General features: G+C 61.5%; 1 protein-coding gene across 1 annotated transcript; it reads left to right on the forward strand.

Moving 5' to 3' along the window:
- The first annotated feature begins 601 nt into the window (after positions 1-601).
- Positions 602-21,210, forward strand: PPP1R12C (protein phosphatase 1 regulatory subunit 12C). Its single transcript, XM_042968385.1, is given in 23 exon segments — positions 602-922; positions 4,849-4,979; positions 5,073-5,191; positions 10,400-10,559; positions 13,606-13,750; positions 13,846-13,920; positions 15,096-15,169; positions 15,245-15,333; positions 15,336-15,371; positions 15,723-15,796; positions 16,053-16,211; positions 16,294-16,361; positions 16,969-17,103; positions 17,349-17,439; positions 19,015-19,089; positions 19,168-19,228; positions 19,388-19,473; positions 19,575-19,615; positions 19,699-19,789; positions 19,950-20,054; positions 20,223-20,273; positions 20,426-20,476; positions 20,566-21,210. Coding segments are annotated over 23 exon segments (2,325 nt in total). The 3' UTR covers positions 20,653-21,210.
- The last annotated feature ends 1,665 nt before the right edge of the window (positions 21,211-22,875 follow it).

Here is a 22,875-nt window from a genome sequence, read left to right on the forward strand (position 1 = left end):
CGTGCTGGTCGGGAATTAATGAGTTAATGGTAATTCATTCATGCAGAAACTATCTCCGGTCGCGTTCTATTAGGCTCCATTCTGGGCGCTGGGCGTAATGACTGCGGACAGAAGACAAACGTCCTTGTCTTCCTATTTCTAGTTGAAGCAAGCAGACCAAAGAGCCCACAAAGAATTAGCTGGGAAAATGAGCGTTATATCTTTTCCGACTCCCGGGCCCCGTGCCACTGGTCCCTGCGTTTCCCAGCACACCCCGGGGCGCGCCTCCAGCCCGGAGACCCCGCTTCCCGGCGCTCCCGGGACCCTCCCCTACATCAGCTGCCCGGGAGCTGCGGACTTCCCAGCGTGCCTCGGGGCTGAGCGAGGCCCGAAGGTTGCCATTAGCAACTTCGGCTCACGGACTCCATTTCCCAGAGCGCCCCGGGGCGGCGTGTGACGTCGACGCGCCGGGCGGGGGCAGGCAGATCCTCGGGCGGCTCTGGGCCAGCGGCAGTTCCCGGCGGCCCCCGGCGGGCGGGCGGCGGTGGCGGCGGTGGCGGCGGCGGCTCGGGGCTAGGCGCTCGGCGGTCGCTCGCTCGCTTACCGGCGGGCGGGCGGCGCGATGTCGGGCGAGGACGGCCCGGGGGCGGGCCCCGGGGCAGCGGCGGCCGCGGCCCGCGAGCGGCGGCGGGAGCAGCTGCGGCAGTGGGGGGCGCGGGCGGGCGCCGAGCCGGGCCCCGGGGAGCGGCGCGCCCGCACCGTGCGCTTCGAGCGCGCCGCCGAGTTCCTGGCGGCCTGCGCGGGCGGCGACCTGGACGAGGCGCGCCTGATGTTGCGCGCCGCGGACCCCGGCCCCGGCGCCGAGCTCGACCCCGCCGCCCCGCCGCCCGCCCGCGCGGTGCTCGATTCCACCAACGCCGACGGCATCAGCGCCCTGCACCAGGTCAGCGCCCCCGGCCCCTCCCCGGACCTGGTCCGCCCAGGGTCCGAGCCTCCTCCAGCGTCCTCCGGGCCCTGAGTCACTCACGGTCGTCAGTCTCGGTGCGCGCCGTCCTGTGCTGCTGCCCTCTCCGACCCCCTGGCCCTTGCCACCCACCTGCAACTCCTTGTTTCCAGTCTTGAGCCTCTTCAACCGGCCCTGGTCTCTGCCGCCCTGCGCCGCCCTCAGTCTGGACCCGAGCCACTGCTGACGGCCTCGGTCTGGTCCATGCCACTGGTCCCGGTCGTTGTCACTTCGCGCTGCCTTCTCCCGACCCTGAGCACCCTTCAGTAGTCTCTGTGTCTCCTCTCCTGTGCCATCTAATGCTGCCACCTTTCCCGAGGCTGTGCACTTCTTCTAGCAATACTTCTACGTCCTCCAGCCCACTGTTTCCCCTTTCCAGGCAGGTGTCGCTTTCGCTGAGCAGCAAGCATCGTCCGGTGCAGGCACGCGCCTGCGCCTGTGGGGCTTCCTCCCCTGGCCCCTGGCCCGGACTACCTGTTTGGCTAGGGGCATATCTTCCGTGCTGCTGCTTTCCGATTAGTCCTTCTCGCCCTTAGGCAGTACCGTCTGTTGCTGTATAAGGATGCTCTTTCTTGGCTCAGGTTTTTCTAGGCTTTGTACCACCTCGTTTCCTTGTCTGGGGCACCTCCTGCTGTCTCCACCCGCAGACCGTCTTCATTCTCTTTCTGGAGGCTGTGCCTCCTCTTTTCTCCACCGTAGGCCTTGTGTCAGGGACGTTTCTCCTTCTCCAGGCACCTTCTCTGCCTCCCGCCCCTTCCCTTGGCTGTGCCTGTAACCTTGCCCTTTTCCTGGGGGGCCTTAACGCACCTGCCTCTCTATCCTTGGTCGTCTTGCTCTCTCTGCCCGGATGCCTTCTCCTGGGCATCTGGCAGCTTCTCTCCTAGAGACTGTGTGATCTGTTTGGCTCTGGGTATGTCAGCTTCCCAAGGGTACTACAGCCCTGCTGGTCTCCATCCATAACCTGGCCCCCATGCCTTTCCAGGACTCCCTGATTGTCTCCTCCAGTGTTTGTGTGTCCCAGAACCAGGACCATCTTATGCCGCAGGACCCTCTTTGGTTCTGGATGCATTTATCTATCCTCCCACAGTGGGACCACCAGGGATAGGACTGGCCACAGAAGAGCCACCACCCTTTGTCTCATCCCTGAGACCATCTCCCTCCTTGTCTCTTGATACTGGTCCAGTCTTCAGCCCTCTCCTCCCGCCAGAACCCATAGAGTTTGGTCATTGATGGAACCAGAAAAGACCCTGTGGAAAGCTTGACTGGGGAGGCAGGGATGTTTGAAGAGGCCCACTTCTCAGGTCTCCCAGGAAGAGGAGAGGAGCAGTTCAGGAAAATCAGTATGGTCCTGGGTTCAAATCGCAGTTCCTTAGCACTGTTGCCTCAAGTTAGCGTCCTTTCTCTCTGTGCCTCAGTTTCCTCATCTGTACAACAGGGCTAGAGGTCAGTCCCTCCGTGGCAGGGCTCCAATGAAGGAGGGAGGTCAGATGTGTGGAAAACCCTTCAGGATGCAGCACAGGCATTCAGCTGGAGGGCTGCTGCCTGGTCTAACTGCTACCTGTCCTCTTTTTCTCTTCCCTGACCCCCAGGCCTGTCCCCTACAGAGTCCCTGGTGCTAGCGAGGATGCTTTCTACCACCCAGAGGAGGGGCCTGCTTCCCTGAGCCTTGTAAGGTGTCAGAGTACGGGGCAAGCCAAGGGGAGAGGGGCCTCAGGCTTCTGTTTCCCTTCCTCTGCCACCGTCCAGGCCTGGGCTCTCCTGGACTTTTCCTCAGGGGCTCTTGGCCCTGCTCTCCAGGCTGAGCCCCCTTCTTTGTCATCCCCCTAGGCCTTGCCTATCAGGCTGCCTTTTCAGGTGAAATCCCTTTCCCACTCAGGCAAGCCCTTGGTAAACCCACTTTCCGGGGCTTTGCAGGAAGCCTGAAGGATTAGGGCTTTGGAGGTTCAGAGAGGGGAAGTTCCTGCCTCAGGTCACATGGCCAGCAGGCGGGCGACCTGGGGTTTGGGTCAGGTCTGTTGTGAGGTGACCAATGCAGGGTGGTTTGCTCTAGACTGGCCTGGTTTTAGCAGTGAAAGTCCCAGGTCTCAGGCAGCCCCCGTCCCAAACAAACTGGGACAGTGGGTCACCTTGTCTGGGTGCGTCCTGGGGCTGTGGTTTCCTTTCTGAGTCCTCCCTGGAGTGGGTCCCCAGGCGACAGCCCCCTGCCCTTGTGTGTGCCCAGGAGTTCTCACACCCCGGCACCTACCTCAGGTGGGCTTGTTAACCCCATGATAAAGCTGGTATATTCCCCCCACTCGTCAAAATTGCCTTGTGAATTAGCAGCTGGGTCTGGGGTCTGGCATAGGAGGGACTAGGAGCCACAGTTCTTAGATCTGAATAGGGAGGGTGGAAGCGGGGACTAAGTCTGGGTGGAGGGAGCGGCTTGGACTCCTGGTGGGGGGGGTTGCTGTTGTCTGGATTCCTGGATCCCTGGTGCCCAGGCCTCGGGCATCTTTCACATGGATTCCTGTGCCCGGCCAGGTCCTTGAAAGGGAAAGGCCCATCTCCCTCCTCGACCCCCCCCATCACCATGACAACCGGGTGGAAATAAACCAAGCCCAGTTCATCCCGTTCCCAGGGCACGTGTGCCCTCCCCCCCCCCCCCCCCCCCCCCCGCAGCCTGAGTTTCCATGACTTCATGCTCTTGGCCCTCACCACCTCCCCCCTTCTCCAGATGGACGGGTTTTGGAGAGGTGAGGGAGTTGGGGAGTTAATTTAGCCTAGGGACCCAGGAAGCCAGGCCCACCCCTTGCCTGGACCCTGCTCAGGTCCCAGCGCCCACCGGGGTTTTCATGTGCCCTGGGCTAAATCCCTTCTCTGTCCCCTTGCTGTCCCTATTCAGGCAAGGGCTGCTGTCTCCTTGAGATGGATTTCTTCCTCTGCAGTACAGAGCCTTGACAGCAGGAGGATTAGGGAAGGTCTTCCCAGGTGGAGATCCCTTGGCACAGTACCCTGTGCACAGCTTTGGGCCCCAGGGGCCAGGCCAGTCCCCTCAGGGTGGGAGTCAGGGCCATGGTCAGCATCCTGGGGAGCATCTGCTTGGCCTGAGGGAGGAGGGGGCTGGGGATCTGGTTCCTGGGCCTGAGGGAGGAGGGGCTGGGAGCCTGGATCCCTGGGTCTGAGGGAGGAGGGGGCTGGGGACCTGGTTCCTGGGCCTGAGGGAGGAGGGGCTGGGAGCCTGGATCCCTGGGTCTGAGGGAGGAGGGGGCTGGGGATCTGGTTCCTGGGCCTGAGGGAGGAGGGGCTGGGAGCCTGGATCCCTGGGTCTGAGGGAGGAGGGGGCTGGGGGCCTGGACTCCCGGTCTGAGGGAGGAGGGGGCTGGGGTCAATACTGCAGGGTCTGAGGGAGGAGGGGGCTGGGGGCCTGGCTTCTAGGGTCTAAGGGAAGAGGGCAGGGGGCTCAGAACTCCATGGTCTGAAGGAGGAGGTCTTCGTCACTAGAAGCCTTGTCCTGTTGGTGATGACTGGGGTACATGGTATCTAACATCCAGGACTTCCCACGCTGGAGAAAAGCCCCCTCCCTTTATCCAATTCGTACTTGCAAGGATCTGGGTGTCCTGTTCTCATGGGCTTCCACTGAGCTCCAGATGCCCAGCTGACCTAACCTTTGGGAAGCCAAGAGGCCTTAAATAGCGGGGTAGCTGAATGGGCCTCCAGGAGCAGGGCTGGTGCCTTCTGGGGTCTGTCCCAGGGTCATCTGGTTTTTTCCCTTGAATGTCTGACTCCGTGCCCGGGGTCTGTCTCACGGCCCCTCGGGAGTCCTGCCTTGCTGGGCGTGCGGTGCCTGGGTGAGGTGAGGGCTGACAGCCGTGTCCCCTGCGCCCCAGGCCTGCATTGATGAGAACCTGGAGGTGGTGCGCTTCCTGGTGGAGCAGGGTGCCACGGTGAACCAGGCGGACAACGAGGGCTGGACGCCCCTGCATGTGGCCGCCTCCTGTGGTTACCTGGACATCGCCAGGTGAGGCGGCGGGAAGGGTAAGTGGGATCGCATGGGGACCGGAGCTCAGACCCCGCAGCCCTGACCTCCCCACCCCTCCACCACCACCCCCAGGTACCTCCTGAGCCACGGGGCTGACATTGCCGCCGTCAACAGCGATGGGGACTTGCCCCTGGACTTGGCCGAGTCGGACGCCATGGAGGGGCTGCTGAAGGCGGAGATTGCCTACCGAGGTGGGCGCCTGGGTGCTTCCTGCGGGCACGGGGAACAGACTGCTGGGGCTCGGAGGCCAGCCCTGCTTTTCCTAGGGTTCTCTGACCCTGTCTGCTTCGGGTTCCTTACCTGTGAGGTGGGCATGTGGGTCCCCGTCCTCGGGTTGCTTGGAACATTGAATGATCGTGTAAAGTGCGTGTGCCACCGCTGGGCACGGATAAGAGCCCAACCTGACGTTGACCCAGATTGTCATTTTACCAGGAGTGAGTGAGGAAATGAGGTGTGGGGGGCTTGTCCAGGGGTCTCTCAGGTGAGATTGTCCTCTCGGAAGTGTTCCCTGAGGGGGACTGTTCTCCCCGTGTGCACGGTCACTGAACCGCAGGGTCCTTAACATGGGGCCCAGGACCCCCTGAAACTCTGTGTGTGGCCACGTTCATATTTCTAGGGAGAACGTGTATTGCTTCTAGCAAGTTCTCAGAGGGGCTCATGTCCAAACGTACTCCCCAAAGCAGCCGCCTAGAACCAGCTGATGCGTGGGATGTGCGAGGAAGGCTGTGGCCTGAGTGACCTGGAGGGCACGGGCCGTGGGGTGCTGGTCCGGGTTCAGCGAGGGAACCGTCGAAAAGGTGTGGGCACAGGGCCTGGGGGTCTGGAGGCCCCGTGGCTGGTGCAGCGAGGCTGCTGAAGAGCAGGCCCTGGGGTGTGGAAGGTGACGCCCGGATCCCCGGGCTTGGCTTGGGCAGGCTGACGGCTGGTAAGGTCAGAGAGCCGCGTGCAGGTGGACGTCTGGGGTCACGGCAAACGTGGGGGGCGGGCACTAAGGCAGAGCTGAGCTGCTTCTCTCCTCTCTGACTTCTCACCCTGAAAAACTTCAGACGTGGACAAAGGTTGGGACAGCCTTAGGGGGCGGCCACGTGACCCTCCCTGAGCTTGGCCGGTGGTTTTAGCAGCTTTGTGGAGATGTGATTCGTAGCCCGTTCGGTTCTCTTCAAAAGCGTGCGGTCCGCTGGTTTCTTAGCGTTTCACAGTGTTGTGCCTGCCTCACCACGTGGACTCAGAGGGCTTCGGTCACACCAAGAAACCGGGAGCCCTCAACCGGCACCCCACTCCCACTCAGCCCTGAGACACCATTCATCCGCTTCCTGTCCCTACACATTTTGGAACGTTTTGTATAAATGGGGTCATACGGTATAGATTCGTTAGCTTTTAACATTTTGGCCCATCTGCATTTGCCCTGCCTCCCCCCTCCCCCCACCATACATAAATAGCACTCTTCCCCCACCCCCTCCCTTCCTTTTCTTTCTCCCTCCCCAGCTGCCTCCCTCTCTGTTCCCAGCCATCTCAAGAACACGAAGCAGACACTGTAACCCTGGCCCTGACGTGGGAGCCTGTGTCTCCTAGAACAAGGACACAGGATGTCACGTTGTTACTCCTCTGTGGGCATCGGGACCTTGGCCTTGGTGCTGCGCTGTGACCTGTGGCACATTGTAGCCTCCCCTCTGCGCCTCCTGTGGTCCTGCCCTGCCCTTGGTCTCCCCTTGCCCTCCTCACCCTGCCTTCTGTACACAGCGTGTCCCCCGGCCTGGACCCGCCTGCCGCTTCTCCGGGAGATTCAGGTCTGCGTTCGTGGCAGGAACTTCTCGGTGCGTTGTTCGGGAGACAGGTGCTGTCTGTCTGCCTGCCCTGTTGCTGTTAGCCTTGAACTTCGCGGAGGGGCACTGGCCAGGTGGCTCTACCGTGGAGTCCGCCTCCCTTCGTGATTAAAAAGTCGTCTGTCGGGTGAGGCTTGGCGGGCCGCTTCTGTGGGAACCCGTTGCAGCCGGGCTCAGGGCCCAGCCCAAGAGGCGGTTTGTGCAGCGTGTTTGAAGCGGCCGTTTCTCAGTAGCACAAAGGTGGAAGCAGCCCCAGTGTCCACCAGCCGAGAAATGGATGAACAACGTGTGGCACGTGCTACGATGGAATACTGTTATTCAGCCTTAAAAAGGCAAGAGGTTCGGACACGTGCCACAGTGTGAGTGAACCCTGAGGACAGTGTGCTCAGTGAGAGAGTCTGGCACAAAGTGTACAAACGCTGTGTGATTCTGACTCTATGAGGAACGGGACTAAAATGGTCAAGTTCGTAGAAGCAGAAGGTAGAGTGGTGGGCGCAGGGGCTGGGGAGGGGGAAGCGGGGCGATGCTGTTTGATGGGGACGGGGTTTCAGTTGTGCAAGATGAAGAGTGTTCTGGAGACAGATGGTGGAGGCCGCATGGCAACGTGAATATACTTAATGCCACAGGACTGCAGTTAAACGGGGTTAAGATGGTAAATTTGATGTGTGTTTTTACCACAGTTTAAGATGAAAAGGCAATTAATGGGTCATGTAACTGAAGTCCAGGAATTGCACTGACTTCAGGCATGGTTTGATCCAGGGGCGCCAACTCGAAAATATCACTGTACTGAACTCTGCATTGACTTCATGCTTTTCTTTCTTTTTTTTTTTTTTTTAATTTGTATTTATTTTTGAGAGACAGAGCGTGAGTGGGGGAGGAGCAGAGAGGGAGACAGAATCCAAAGCAGGCTTCAGAGTCTCAGATGTCAGTACAGAGCCCTACGTGGGGTTCGAACCCCTTGAGCTATGAGGTCATGACCTGAGCCCCCCAGGCGCCCCTGCGGGACTTCATTCTCAGGCAGATTCTCTCAACCGGGTATGAAGCGCCGCTGCTAACAGTGCTGGCTGATTCTTCGGCTGATCTAGGACTAGATTTCCTCAGCCACCTGAGCGCCACCCTCCGCCTGAGCCAGCCCTAGCTGGGGCGAGAAGGATGGGTGGTGAGGCCAGGCGATGTGGCCACCCATTCGCGCTGTAGAGCTGCCCCCAGCCCAGCTGCAGGACGGGCCGCAGGGACACAGAACTGGGCGGGAAGGGGGCATCTAGCCGTTCTGCTGCTAGGCCACCAGACGGGAGGCACTCCCGCCCTCCGACAGGAATCTTCATGGGGGCGGGGGCGGTTGTTGGCAGCGGGAGAGGCTGGGGCCTCCAGCAGAGGAGGTTGGGTAAATCACTAATCTGTAAATGGGCTGGCAGCTTCTGTGAAGGACGAGACTTTGTGGGAGGTGCTGTCACGCCGCAGCCGGCCCGGGGTCGGGGCCCCTGCGACCGCCCTCCCCAGCACAGCCAAGGGGCCCTGTGTCCGTGGTGGGCGTGGCCGCGTTCCAATAAAGCTTTATTCACAAACACAGGGGGCCTTCCGGAACAGGCAAAGCTTAATGACAGGAAGTAGACTGATGGTTGCCAGGGGCTGGGGAGGGAGGTACAGGGAATGCCTGCTTAATGGGTATGAGGTATTGTGTTTTACCATCAGTAGAACAAAAGGCAAAACCAGACAGGTTTGCCAACCCTGATCGAGAGCTCCATCAACAAACGCAAATCTCAGCAAAAAGCAGAGTGCAGAAGGATGTGTGTGACCATGCCAGAGGACACTAGCGGTGGTTGGAAAAAGGTCAGCAAACCCCACCCTTTGCTGCCTAAGGAAGGCACACGCATCTGTAGTAGGATTGAAGGTGATTCCCTTTAAGGAAGTTGTGTGCAGCGGTGGGGGGGAGGGTGTCCCTGAGTCCCCAGCACTGTCCCGGCCTCTCCGCCCCAAGCTGGGCCCACCAGATGGGCTCCGACCAGCCAAACATTCCTTGGACAGCTGCCAGACGACAGCCAGAGGTGATCCCGTTGGAGTTTAGTCGCGCGTTCCCCGGGTGCCAGCAGGTGGCGCAGCCGCGCAGCCGGTTCTGGGCGGCTTGCCCTCTGGGACCCCCGGGGCCAGCTTAGGGCAGACCTTCCCCTGTGTGTAGTGAGGGTGCGACAGGACGCAGCGTCACGAAAGCAAGATGAGATTGGTGGGGGGCATACGGGGGGTTTTTGCGGCCTCTGTCCTGTTTTAAGTTTTTAAGCCCAAGTGGTGGCGCCACGGAGGTCCTTTGCCCCTGCTGTCCAGCGGAAAGCCAGTGTAAGCCACAGGGTAATGGAAAATTTTTAAGTGGGTGCACTTAAAAGAGTAAAAAGAAGCAGGTGAAATTAACTTAGTAAAGTATTTTACTTAACTGAGTGTGCCCAAGATATCATCATGTCAACGTTAATCACCATAAAGAAAACCATTCGTGGGTTGCTGTGCGCTTTTGTATTTTAAGTTTATTAATTTTGAGGGAGAGAGAGTGCACTCACGTGGGGGAGGGGCAGAGAGAGAGGGGGAGAGAGAATCCAGGCAGGCTCCACTCTGTCAGCACAGAGCCCCAGCTGGGGCTCGGATTCACGAACCGTGAGATCGTGACCTGAGCCGACATCAAGAGTTGGGTGCTCAGCCGACTGAGCCACCCAGGCACCCCGTGCTGCGCACTTTTTCCCGCCCACACATCGAAATCCAGCGTGTATTTGTGTTCATGACACGTTTCGGTTTGGAGCAGCTACAGTTCAGGCGCTCGGTAGCTGCACGTGGCTGACAGCTGTGGGGCAGGACGGCTCAGCTCCAAGCCAGCGCTTTGGTGTGAGAAATCTCACAGTTGGAACAGCAATAGACCCCAGTAAACTTGCCAGGAGAGAGATCGAACGTTGGCTGGGAGAGACCCTTTCTGACTCCTGTCTCAGTAGGGGGCAGGCAACATACAGATTCTCGGTGATGGTCACCAGATACTAATACAGCCTCAGCAAGGCCGCCTGTTCTGATCCAAAATCCACTTACCTTGCCCTTTGCATCCCAAATGCAGAGCAGCTTTGCAGGAAACTGAAAGAGGTACAGAAACTGACCGACGAGGCCGCGTGCTTGGCTCTCTTCTGATTGCTCTAGGTGACGGCACAGCTGTGAACAGGGATCCCCACCTGGCTAGGAAAGAGGCTGTTGCCCCGGTAATGCGGCCCCTTGGTCTGGTGGCCCTCTGCCTGGTTTATCCTACTCAGGGTGACAGAAAGGGTTCCGACAGAGTGCGTGAAGACGTGGGCTCAGGATTTTACTGGTGGTGCCAGGGAGGGTTTGACGTAATCAGGTGCTGGGTTTATACTTAAAAGTAACGATAAAGGTGATACTTAGGTTGAAATGGGAGAAGGGCCTGCGATCCCCGTTCTCCCAGCAGTGCCTCGGAGGCCCCGCTGGGAAGTCCGGGTCCCCTGAGTCCCGGAGGAGCATGTGGAACGAGGGGGACCCTGTGCCTCCTGGGGCTCCGGGTGTGAGTCCTACCACTGCCCCTTCTCGTCTTCCCAGGTGTGGACGTGGAGGCGGCCAAACGGGCTGAGGAGGAACTGCTTCTTCGTGACACGAGATGCTGGCTGAACGGGGGCGCGATGCCCGAGGCCCGGCACCCCCGCACGGGGGCCTCTGCCCTGCACGTGGCAGCCGCTAAGGGCTACATCGAAGTGATGAGGTGAGCGGGGCTGGTGTCCCCACTCTTCCCTGCTCTTTGTGCTGGGCTGATCTGTTCCTTCTCGCTGTCTTCCACCTTCCTGTGGGTTTTTTAATTTATGTATGTGGACGGAGTATTTGTCTCTAAATACAGCCTTTGCCGTGTCCACGAGTCCCGATGTGTAGGCTTTTCGTTGTCCGTAAGTTTAAAACGTTTTCCGGCTTGTAATCTATCTTCTTTGGCCTCTGGATTATTTAGAAGGATGTCCTTAATTTCAGATGCGTGGGATTTTTCCAGTCATTGTTTCAATGCCCATTTCCTGCCTTGATGGCACCGTGGTCAGAGAATCCATATGCTTCCATCGGATTTTCGGAATTCTCTGAGGTTTGCTTTATACCCCAGTATGTGTCAGCTGGAAAAGAACCATCCTGTGAAGTACAGCATTCCGTGTAGGTTATCAGATCACCCTTGTAGTCACGCCATTTCCGCCTTCTATGTTCTTAGTGGGTTTTTTTTCCTCTCTGCCTACTCTGTCAGTTACTGCGAGAGACATACTTTTTTTTTGTTTTTGTTGTTAAGATTTTATGTGTAAGTAATTTCTACACCCAACGCAAGGCTTGAATTTGCAACCCTGAGATCAAGAGTCACATGCTCCACTGAGTGGGCCAGCCGGGTGCCCCTGAAATTTCCTACAATGCTTGTGGATTTTGCCTGTTTATCCTTGTAGTGCCCGCGGTGTTTATTTCTGTATTTGAAGGCCAGGTTATCTAGCGCATATGTATTTTAAATCGCTACAGCATGTGTTCCCTTGCTGCCGTCCGTGTTTGGCTGCCTCACCCTCTTATGTTGGGGTGGTTGGTTCCCATTCTCATCCTCAGATTCTCTCCCCTCTGAGTCCTCTCTCTTTGTGATTTATCCTTTATTTTCAGTCTGGAAATGGAGTAGAGATGAATCCCTCAGCTCTGCTCACCTCTGTGTTGGGTTTTTAGGCAGGTTTTCCAGTGAGGTGCTAGAGATGGCCCCTAGTGGCTCCAGGTTCATGACCTAGTTGCTTGCCTGCTGTGAAAGTAGAATGCCTCGTCCCCCATTCTTGTAGCAAAAGTCCTGGCCTGATGCTCACTGGGCCGCCTTGGGCACCTGCCCATCCCAGAGCTAATCCCAGTGGCAAGGGGCCTGGGATGTAAATGGTCAGGCCCAGTCATGTGCCCAGCCCTGTCCTCTTCTGCCCGTGGCTTCCACCTCTGAGTCTCAGGTGGCTGCTTCGCCTCCTGCCGTTGCATCTGCATCCCACACAGCCTGGAGGAGGAGAGGACAAAAGGAGCAAATGTTGATTCCCTTTACTTTTACTTGATTATTTTTTAAAGTTTATTATTTTGAGAGAGAGGGAGAAAGAGAGAGAATCCCAAGCAGGCTCTGCACTGTTGAACTCATGGACTGTGAGGTCCTGACCTGGGCTGAAATCAAGAGTCAGATGCTTAACTGACTGAGCCACCCAGACGCCCCTGTTGACTCCTTTTAAAAGAACAATCCTGAAGTGACCCGCACGCTGAACACTGATGTCCCATTTGCCAGACCACCTGGCGTTTTCTTGGCGTTTCCACCATCCCAGTTACTCGCCTGCCCGGGGCTCCCGCCAGGGAGCCCGGGAGATCCCTCGTGAGCCAGGTGACAGCGTGTCCAGCTGAGAGTTGGGCATGGTTACTAAGTGGGGGGAGAGTCGGGGTCTGGGGGTGGCTCACTGTCTGGCACAGGAACGAAGTGCTTTGGCCGCGGGAAGGCTCAGCGACTTCCATTTTATCACCGCCCTCAGGACGGCTGCGTTTGTAGGAGGATGTAACCAATGTTCCCCTCATCACCGACGAAGGGCAGGGTAGAGGCCCAGAGAGGTGGCGCTCGGCACTTACTTACCGAGCACCTGCCGAAAGCCAGGACGTCTTTTAGGTCCGGGGCGGCTGGCACACGAGACATGTCTGAGCCCACGTGCAGCCCCCAGCCTAGCCGGGGAGGCAGACAAGTGACCAGGGCAGCAGACCACGTGACGTGGGCCTGAGTGCACACTGGTGACCGGGGAGGGGTGTGCCCATTCGTTGTAAGGTGCTGAGCAGTATCCCTGGGCTCTCGCCTGGAGGCCAGGAGCGCCCCCCCCCCCCCCCCCCCCCGTCCCCAACTCAGGATGACCAAACGTGTGCGGACATGGCCAGGTGCCCCCTGGGGTCAACGTGGTCCCTAGTTGAGAACCGTGGGCCTAGAAACGCATAAAGAGGGCGCTGGGAGGAGTGGGAGGGGGGCTGCATGAGCTCCGGCCTGGGGACCCCTGGGGACCGTGTGCAGGCGCCCAGGTGGCTGCAGCGAGTGAGCTCTGGGGAGTGAGCGACAAGGTCAGCAGGGCCCCACAGAGGCCCTTCTATTTGAAAAGTCTCATGGACTCTGTCCACCTCCCACCTCGTATTCGCTTGTTCCCACGGGCACAGAACCCGATGCCAGTCCTGCAGAGGCAGGCTGTGTGCCGCCAGCTGCGCGTGCGGGTCCCGCCTGGGCTTCTAACCCTGCCTGCCCCCCAGATCCTGTGCTCGTCCTCCAAGCCGGGGCTCCTCGGCCTCACCACTAGCGGGGTTTTGGATCACATCAGTCTTTGCCGTGGGGCCGTCCTCCGCGCCGTAGGGTGTTAGGAACATCCCTGGTACCCACCCCTCAGCTGTGGCCTCCCGGACCGTCTCCAGACACTGCCAGATGTCGCCTGGCGGGCAGCATCGCCTTGGCTGAGGGCCACCTCCCTGAGCTGGCGGCTTCCTAGAACATCACTGCCTCAGGGCTGCCCCTTCTGGGGCCTCAGCCCTTTCACAGGCTCTGGGGCTGTGTGTCCCACACCCAGGGGTGACAGTCAAGATAGTTGCCCGGTACAAGGGGCAGGGTTCCTGAAGCCACCCACTGGGCCGGGGGAGGGGCTCCACGAAGAGGCCCTCGCCACCTGCCTGTCCCGGCCGGGCCCCAGCGCGGCCAGCCGACGACGGCAGCCTTGGGCAGAACCCGCATCTCGGTCCTTGACTCCGAGCCTCCCCGCACCCAGGCTGCTCCTTCAGGCCGGCTACGACCCAGAGCTCCGGGATGGGGACGGCTGGACCCCCCTGCACGCTGCGGCCCACTGGGGCGTGGAGGACGCCTGCCGCCTGCTGGCCGAGCACGGTGGGGGCATGGACTCGCTGACCCACGCGGTGAGGGCCGGGCTGCTCGGGGGCCGGTGGGGCTGAGGGGCGGGAGGCCCCCTCCCCTCCATCATCCTCTGCCCCTTCTCTTCCTCCGCCACCAGGGCCAACGTCCCTGCGACCTGGCTGACGAGGAGGTGCTGAGTCTGTTGGAGGAACTGGCCCGGAAGCAGGAGGATGTGAGTCTCGGGGGCTCCCTCCCTCCCATCGGCTCCCTGTTTCCCCAGTGGCCCCTGGCAGGGGACCTGCCCCGGAATGCCGCCCAGCCAGCACCGGGCCAGGCCTTGTTGCTGGAAAAAGGCAGAGTGAAGGGCTGGACGGCATGGGCTCTGGGCTCTGAATCCCGGCTCTGGCATGCGTTTGCTCTGTGAGCTCGGGCTGGTCACTTAACCTCTCTGGGCCTCAGTTTCCTCACCTGTAATGTGGGGATAACGGCGTGTGCACCTTTATGAGGAGTCACGCAGAGTATCTGTTATGCTACGGGGAGTATCCGTGTTACTGCGCGAGAACGTTTGGAACCCTGCTTGGCGGACTGTAAGCCGACTGGGAACAAGAAGCATCTCCTGAGGCCTCCTGGGGGCCGGGCACTCTGCCTGGAGCTTCCAGTGAGTGTGTGGGGGGGGGGGGGTAGATGGACACAGATCCCTCTGTTTAAAGGTCGGTCGTGGTGACGTTGAGAGGAAAGGTCATGGTTCTGGCTTGGCGGACAGCTTCTCAGACCCAGGGCATGCGCTCGGGTTTGAGGGCACAGCACGTGCAAAGGCTAGGCGGTGGGAAAATGGGTGGGGCCTGGAGGGGAGTGTGAGGCAGGGAGGCCTTGGGCCGGGGGGCCCACCTGAAGGGCCTTGAACGCTGGGCTGAGGAGCAGGGTGAGGGTGAGGGTAGCGGGGCCGCCGTGGGCTTCGTGGAGGGTGAGGCAGGGTCAGCCCTCGGCGAGGAGGGAGCACAGGTGTGGGTGCGCTCTCAGCCTGCGGCGGGGGAAGGGGGCCCTACCTCTCAGGAGGGGCGGGAATGACGGGCTCGCCTGGTGGAGGAACCTCTGTGCCAAGGCTGGGCGGGCCGCCCTGGGGAGGTGGCAGGGATGACAGTGTCCCCGGTGAGCGGGGCACCCTGGGAGGGGAGGACACCGGAGAGGGGAGGCCGGGAGGCAGCCGTGAGGAGGACCCAGACGCCACACAGCCGTGTGCAGGGGCCCGCAGATCCCCCGTGTCCGCTGGGAGCGGGCCTCCCCGCAGGTGGCGCCTCCTCCACCCAGACCTGCACAGCCGTGCGTGCCGGCCCTGGACATGGGGGCCGCGGGCCGCGTGGGGCCCTCCCAGCAGCCTCCTCCGTCCCCTCCTTTGTCCCCTTGCAGCTGCGGAACCAAAAGGCAGCTTCTCAGAGCAGAAGCCAGGAGCCCCAGGTGCCTTCCAGCGGCAAACACCGAAGGTAGTGGACAGGTGCCTGGGTGGGCAGGTGGAGGGTCCCAGGGACTGGAACCCCATGCCCTCCCCTTCCCACCAGGAGCTCCGTGTGTCGTCTGAGCAGCCGAGAGAAGATTTCTCTCCAAGATCTGTCCAAGGAACGCCGGCCTGGGGGGGCAGGGGGCCCCCCATACATGACGAGGATGAGGGAGAAGAAGGCCCCATAGGTGCGGGACAGGGTCTGGGTTTCTGGATCTATGAAGGAGGGGCGGGGGGGGTCTGGACTCCTGGGTCTAAGGGAGGTAGGGGCTGGGGGGCAGGACTCCTGGGTCTGAGGGAGGAAGGGGCTGGAGTTCAGGATCCTGGGTCTGAGGGAGGAGGCGCTGAGGGCCAGGACTCCTGGGTCTGAAGGAGGAGGGGGCTAGGGGCCTGATTCCTGGGACTGATGGAAGAGGGGGCTGGGAGTCTGGACTCCTGGGTCTGAGGGAGGAGGGGCTGGGAGGTCTGGATCCCTGGGTCTGAGGGAGGAGGGGCTGGTTCTGAGAGGCACCTGGCATCTCCGTTTTCCCGCACCATAGAGCCACCCTCCACAGAATCCAGAACTCTCAACGGAGTGTCTTCTCCACCACCCGCTAGCCCTCAGAGCCCCATGGTGAGTTTGGATGCTCTAGAGGTCATACTGTTTGGGGAGGGAGGGGAGAGATGTCATGAATCTGTAGACCTCTTTTCAGGGTATGTAAGGTGAAGATAACAGTTTCCAGAATCTTCCAGAACAAGTGATTGCTTTTTTTCTGGCTGCATCTGCCCAGGGGGCTGATGGGAATAGTGGTTTGTTGTGGTCCTTCTGGGGGCAACACTTGAAGTGGCCGAGAAGGACCCTTTCTCCCTGAGACCGTTCTCTTCTCCAGCCCCCAGAAGAGGCCCCCTTCTCCAGGCGCTTTGGCCTCCAGAAGACGGGAAGCTCTGGTGCCCTGGGTCCCACAGACAGGCGGGGGGCCGAGGGCACCCCTGGGGCTGGGTTGCAGCGCTCAGCCTCGTCCTCTCGGCTGGAAGGGACCTCCCCGCAGGTGAGTGGGGTGAGGGGCGGGGGCCGGGGCCAGGCCCGCCTCGGTGAAGAGAATGTCCTCCTCCGGTCTTCTCTTCCCACAGGCTGAGGAGCCCCGCCTCGCCAGAGTTACGCCCACCCCGTCCCGTAAGGTGCCGGAGCCCTGTGCCCTGTGAGTGCCAGCCAGGGGCCTGGGCCTTTCCGGGTGGGAGGCAGGTCGGGTCCCAACCTTGTGAGCTTGATCCCGAGCAAGTGCTTTTGCCCTCTGGGGTCTCTGCCCCGACCGCTCTTTGCCTCAGTTTTCCTCGTGGCGCGTCAAATAAAAGCTCACAGCTAAGCTTCCACGGTCGCGGTGGCCTCCTGTTGCCTCCGTCCCCACCTCCCACCCTGTCCCTTTTGACACAGTCACACTGCTGCCCCAGGGCCTTTGCTCCGCACCACCCCCACCCCGGCTTGCTTCCTCCCTTCCCCGGGTCTGTGTATGAGTGTCACCTTGTCTGTGAGGCCCGCTCGGACCTCGCGCCCATGCTGCCGCAGTGTCCGGACACGCACACCCTCCCGCCTGCTGTCAGGCTCGCGCTTTCCTCCCAAGCACTTTAGCCTTCTGGCCCGTTCTGTGATGGGCTCCTCTCGCGCTTGTTGGTTCTGCGTCTCTGCCGCACACATTTGACTCACTTGGGGCAGAGATCATTCTTTTTGTTGCTCAGTGTGGCATATCCAGCACCTGCCGCGTAACTTGAGCTTGAGTAACGATATTTGCTGAATGAATGACTTCGCAGGTCTGAGATCTCCAGGCGTCCTCCCTCGGATGACCCCACTCCTCCCTCCAGGATTCCGGGGCCCGAATCCCCAGTGAAGCCAAATGTCCCTGCGGCCCCCACGGCTCCCCCAGCCGACTCCCGGGACCGGCGGAGGTAAAGAGGCTGGTGGGGGGAAGGCGGGGGTGGGGGGAAGGAAGCCTCTTTCTCTCCAGCAGGGAGACATTGCGTTGCCCAGGAGGCCCCAGGGCCTCGGGCAGCGCTCCCAAGGGGGAGGTTGTCCCAGGGTCTGCTGGGAGTTGATGTTCTCTGGCAGAACTTCCCTTCCCTGTACAGTGTTAGCCGTGGGACGGGAACAGGACCCAAAGGAACCCTTACTGAGGTTGGGACCGTTCACTCAGGTCCTACCAGATGCCTGTGCGGGATGAGGAGTCTGAATCTCAGCGGAAGGCTCGCTCTCGGCTCATGCGTCAGTCTCGGAGGTCCACACAGGTGTGGGGGTGGGCGGGGGTCTGGGCTCCTCCGGGTCTGAGGGAGGGGGGCTGGGGGACTGGGCTTCTCCAGGTCTGAGGGAGGAGGGGCTGGGGGCAGGACTTCTGGGTCTGAGGGAGGAGGTCCTGGGGGCCAGAACTCCTGGGTCTGAGGGAGGAGGGGCTGGGGGGCAGGACTCCTGGGTCTGAGGGAGGAAGGGCTGGGGGGCAGGACTCCTGGGTCTGAGGGAGGAGGGGGCTGGGGGACTGGGCTCCTCCAGGTCTGAGGGAGGAGGGGCTGGGGGCAGGACTTCTGGGTCTGAGGGAGGAGGGGGCTGGAGGCCTGGACTCCTGGGTCTGAGGGAAGAGGGGCTGGGGGCCTGGACTCCTGGGTCTGAGGGAGGAGGGGCTGGGGGCCAGAACTCCTGGGTCTGAGGGAGGAGGTCCTGGGGGCCAGAACTCCTGGGTCTGAGGAGGGGCTGGGGGGCAGGACTCCTGGGTCTGAGGGAGGAGGGGGCTGGGGGACTGGGCTTCTCCAGGTCTGAGGGAGGAGGGGCTGGGGGCAGGACTTCTGGGTCTGAGGGAGGAGGGGGCTGGAGGCCTGGACTCCTGGGTCTGAGGGAAGAGGGGCTGGGGGCCTGGACTCCTGGGTCTGAGGGAGGAGGGGCTGGGGGCCAGAACTCCTGGGTCTGAGGGAGGAGGTCCTGGGGGCCAGAACTCCTGGGTCTGAGGGAGGAGGGGCTGGGGGGCAGGACTCCTGGGTCTGAGGGAGGAGGGGCTGGGGGCCAGAACTCCTGGGTCTGAGGGAGGAGGGGCTGGGGGGCAGGACTCCTGGGTCTGAGGGAGGAGGGGACTGGGGGACTGGGCTCCTCCAGGTCTGAGGGAGGAGGGGCTGGGGGCAGGACTTCTGGGTCTGAGGGAGGAGGCTGGGGGTCTGGACTCCTGGGTCTGAGGGAGGAGGGCCTGGGGGACAGAACTCCTGGGTCTGAGGGAGGAGGGGCTGGGGGGCAGGACTCCTGGGTCTGAGGGAGGAGGGGACTGGGGGACTGGGCTCCTCCAGGTCTGAGGGAGGAGGGGCTGGGGGCAGGACTTCTGGGTCTGAGGGAGGAGGGGGCTGGAGGCCTGGACTCCTGGGTCTGAGGGAAGAGGGGCTGGAGGCCTGGACTCCTGGGTCTGAGGGAGGAGGGGCTGGGGGCCAGAACTCCTGGGTCTGAGGGAGGAGGTCCTGGGGGCCAGAACTCCTGGGTCTGAGGGAGGAGGGGCTGGGGGGCAGGACTCCTGGGTCTGAGGGAGGAGGGGCTGGGGGCCAGAACTCCTGGGTCTGAGGGAGGAGGGGCTGGGGGGCAGGACTCCTGGGTCTGAGGGAGGAGGGGACTGGGGGACTGGGCTCCTCCAGGTCTGAGGGAGGAGGGGCTGGGGGCAGGACTTCTGGGTCTGAGGGAGGAGGCTGGGGGTCTGGACTCCTGGGTCTGAGGGAGGAGGGCCTGGGGGACAGAACTCCTGGGTCTGAGGGAGGAAGGGCTGGGGGGCCTACACTTGCATCCTGGGCGGCCTGGGCCTTGACCTCTGGGACCCCTGACCACTCTCCCTCTCCCAGGGTGTGACTCTCACCGACCTGAAGGAAGCAGAGAAGGCAGCAGGGAAGACCCCAGAGCCAGAGAAATCGTGCCTGGTGAGAGGGGTCAGGTGACCAGGTGGTGGGTGTTCCAAGATGCCCTTGCCCTCTGACCTCCCTGCCCTTCTCGGACAGGACCCCTCTCGGAGGCCCCGAGTCCCGGGGGTGGAGAACTCTGATGGCCCTGCCTTGAGAGGTGAGGTCTGGTTTCTGGGAGGTCGACCTCCTGCCCCCTGGCCTCCCCATCTCTCCCGCTGCAGTCTGTTTTCCCGAGGGGTCGGGCCTAGGGACCCTGACACCGCAGAGAGGGGCTGCTCCCCAGGTTTCTGGGCTGATTCCTGCCCCTCCCCCCCAGCAGAGGCGCCTGACGGGCAGGGTCAGGGACCACAGGCCGCCAGGGAGCACCGCAAAGTCGGCAAAGAGTGGAGGGGGCCTGCGGAGGTGAGGGGCGGGGCGAGCTGGGCTAAGGGTGGGCCTTGGAGGCGGGGTGGTGGGCCAGACTCCCTTCCCGGCATCAGGCTGAACCCCACCTCCGCCCGCAGGGGGAGGAGGCGGAGCCGGCCGACCGCAGCCCAGAGTCCAGGTACAGGGTGGGCAGGGAAGGGTCTGGGCTCTTCTGTAGGGCCACAGGGAGCCCCGCTGACGCCCTGCCTGCCTCCACCCCAGCACTTCCGAGGGCGGCGGCCCTTCACCTCGCAGTCAGCGGCAGCGTGACTCCCAGCCAGAATCAGACGAGCCCGACGGAGGCTTCAGGAAGGTTTGCAACACCACCCGCCCTCCATCTGCCCCCGCGGTCGGCCTTCATCCACCCGCCCTGCGGCTCTCTGTCTGTGGTTCTGCTGGTGCATCCTTGCTCTCCACCCTTCCCCACCTGGGCCGGCAGGACTGACCCGCGCTCCCTGTCCGGTTCCCCCCAGCTGTACGCAGAGCTGCGCAGCGAGAACGAGCGGCTTCGCGAGGCCCTGACCGAGACCACGCTCCGCCTGGCACAGCTCAAGGTGGAGTTGGAGCGCGCCACGCAGGTGAGATGCCCCGACCTGGGAGCCGGGTCGCAGTGGCCCGGATGGGCCTGCTCCGGGCGGGGGTGCCGGCTGGGAGGCCGGACTGCCGCCCCCTTCCCAGGCTGGGGTCCCAGTCCTGGTCTTTGTGGCTTGGCCACTTCTCTGAGCCTTGGGCTCTCTTGTCCCCAGAGGCAGGAGCGCTTTGCAGAGAGGCCCGCCCTCCTGGAGCTGGAGAGATTCGTGAGTAGGGGCAGCTGGGGTGGGGCCGTGGGGGTGTCCCGTGTGGGTCTGAAGAGGGTCCTCTGCCCTCTCCCCACCCTTCTCAGCCCTACTTGACCCCTAGCCCTCCCCCGCCCCCAGGCCCTGGGCCTCACCCCTCCTGTTTATGCCAGGAGCGCAGGGCCCTGGAGAGGAAGGCGGCCGAGCTGGAGGAGGAGCTGAAGGTGAGCCTAAGGGGGCTCCGTGGACGGGTTCTAGGCAGACCCCGGGTGACCCGGGGCCACCCAGCTGACCTCCCTATCCCATCCCCCAGGCCCTGTCCGACCTCCGGGCTGACAACCAGAGGCTCAAGGATGAGAACGCAGCCCTGATCCGCGTCATCAGCAAACTTTCTAAGTGACTCTGGCGGAGGACCTTTCCCCGTACCCATATTTATACAGCTGCTTCTGCCACACGCACCCCTTCCCCTGTGTGAGCACGAGTGACAGGGCTCCCAGGGGGTCTCTGAGAAGCCATAGCCTCCCTTCGGGGCCTCCAGACTGGGAGGGGAGCAGAATCCCCAGGAGCCGAGGGGGGGGGCCACCTGAGGCCAGGATGGAGGTCAGAGGCCGAGCCAGGTAGGGGGACGTGGTTGAGGGGGGCCCGGGACCGGAGGTGGGACCACGGAGGAACCGCGGACCAGGAAGTGCCAGGACCGGAGTGGCCACCCGGAGGTTCCGCCCCCTCACGTGTGATGCCACCCCAGTCACCCCTCCCGCTCCTGAACAGGGATCCGAGAATGTGCCAAGAGTCCCGCCAGCCTGGGCCAGGGGGGCCTCTATATAGGGCCCGTGTGCAATAGGGAGGGATCTCTATTTTTTGCTGCCCCCACCCCGCCCACTGTCAGGGGCAGGGGGAGAAGATATTTTCGAGACAAAGCACAGGCACCACAAATAAAAGTCGTGAAGTTGCCACTCAGCGACTGTGTCCCCGGCTCGAGGTGGGGCACCACTTCTGTGTTCCTCCCTTGTCAGTGGCCAGACCACAGGATCATGAGCGATGGGTCGGTGAGTGCTCACTGGCTGGGAAGGGGTTCCAGGAGTGGCCGGCTGGGGCAGTGGCCCCACACCAGGGCTGACCTGGTCATGAGGGAGCCTGGGAGCTTGGGTCTTACCAGCCGTGTCTTTGAAACAAATTTGAATTGCCGACATTTAAAATTGGGGGTGATTCATGAGAAGGAAAACCTACGGTTTTGACTTTTCTGGAGAAATAGAAATGTGATAGTATGAACTTTTCAGCCCTGCATGGTAACAGATGGCTGGTGCTGAGTAGGAGGATGGGGCATTGTCATTCTTTCCGGGCCCTGTCCTACCTGTTGGTGATACAGTAGTGAATGAAATGGGAAAGACCAGGTACAGTTGAGGAGGTGAGGCACGAGGCAGGGAACAATGGAAGTATCCCAGGCGGTGGTGCTATGGAGAAGCAGGGGAAGGGCATAGGGAGGCAGGGGTGTGTGCACAGGGGAACATACACGGGTGTCTTCTGTGCAGGCCCCATCGAAAAGCTGGCACAGGAAGATACCTGAAGGCGTCAAGGAGTGAGCCATGTAGGCATTTAAAGGAAGAGTTTTCTGGATGAAGAGGGCAGCAGGTACAAAGTCTGTGGGGTGCAGGTGTGGTTAGAGATAGTAGGGCCTGAGGTTGGAACCGTAACGGCCAGCCCTGGGAAGGACTTGAACGGAGGTGGGACCTAGGTCTTAACGGGTCCCTTTGGCAGCTGCGTTGACAACAGTCTGGGGGAGGGCAGTGAGGGACAGAAGGAGGGAGACCAGCTTATGGGGCTGCTGCCATAAGTGCTGGAAGGGAGGGTGGCTAGAGCTGGTGAGCCACAGTGGGACTGTGGGAGTGGCGGAGGCGACGGCAGCCTGCACGTCCTGACAGGTTGGCTGGTGTTGGGATAGGGCTCAGGCCTGCCTCGCTCCTGACAAGGGGTTGTGTGGCTCTGGCTGGCAGGCTGTGGGTGCCGTGGGAATGTGGGGCACGCAGGTTGGGGATGCCACTTGTGTCCCCGGTTTCTGTCAGAAACCAGGGCTGGGAGAGGCGGCAGGAGGTTAGAGGACATTTACACACCCACTGGGGCCGAGGGGGTCAGGATGGGAAGCACATAGAAGCCTGGAGGCAGGCAGAGGGGAGCTGGGAGTGTGACCAGCCCCAGGCCCGCAGGTGCCTAGCTGGAGCCTGGATCTGGGGAAGGCAGGAGAGGTGTGAGGCATGAGGCGGGCAAAGTGGGGCCAGGGTCGGAGCTCCTACCTGCCCCCACTGTGTCTGGTCTCATCTGATTTTGGAAGGCAGAGTGTGGCTGAGGAAGACACTCAGCTCCAGGGGTAGAGGTGGGCATTCTGGGGCCATAGGAGGAGGAAAGGGACTTGTTCCTAAAGCTCGGGGGACAACCAGTCTGAATGCAGGTGGGATGAGAGAAAACCAGTCTCGAACCAGCCTTGCTCGCTGTCTGGACGTGAGGAAGTTACTGCCGGTCAGAGGGAACAAGGGGACAGCCTCCTTTGAGGATGTCCTCTCCCAGGAGAAGGGTGACCAGGAGGCCTGTGGCATATTCAGGAGGCAGCCACTTTGTGGCTGGGTCCCTG

Source organism: Panthera tigris, chromosome E2 (assembly GCF_018350195.1).
Source record: "Panthera tigris isolate Pti1 chromosome E2, P.tigris_Pti1_mat1.1, whole genome shotgun sequence".
Taxonomy (NCBI): domain Eukaryota; kingdom Metazoa; phylum Chordata; class Mammalia; order Carnivora; family Felidae; genus Panthera; species Panthera tigris.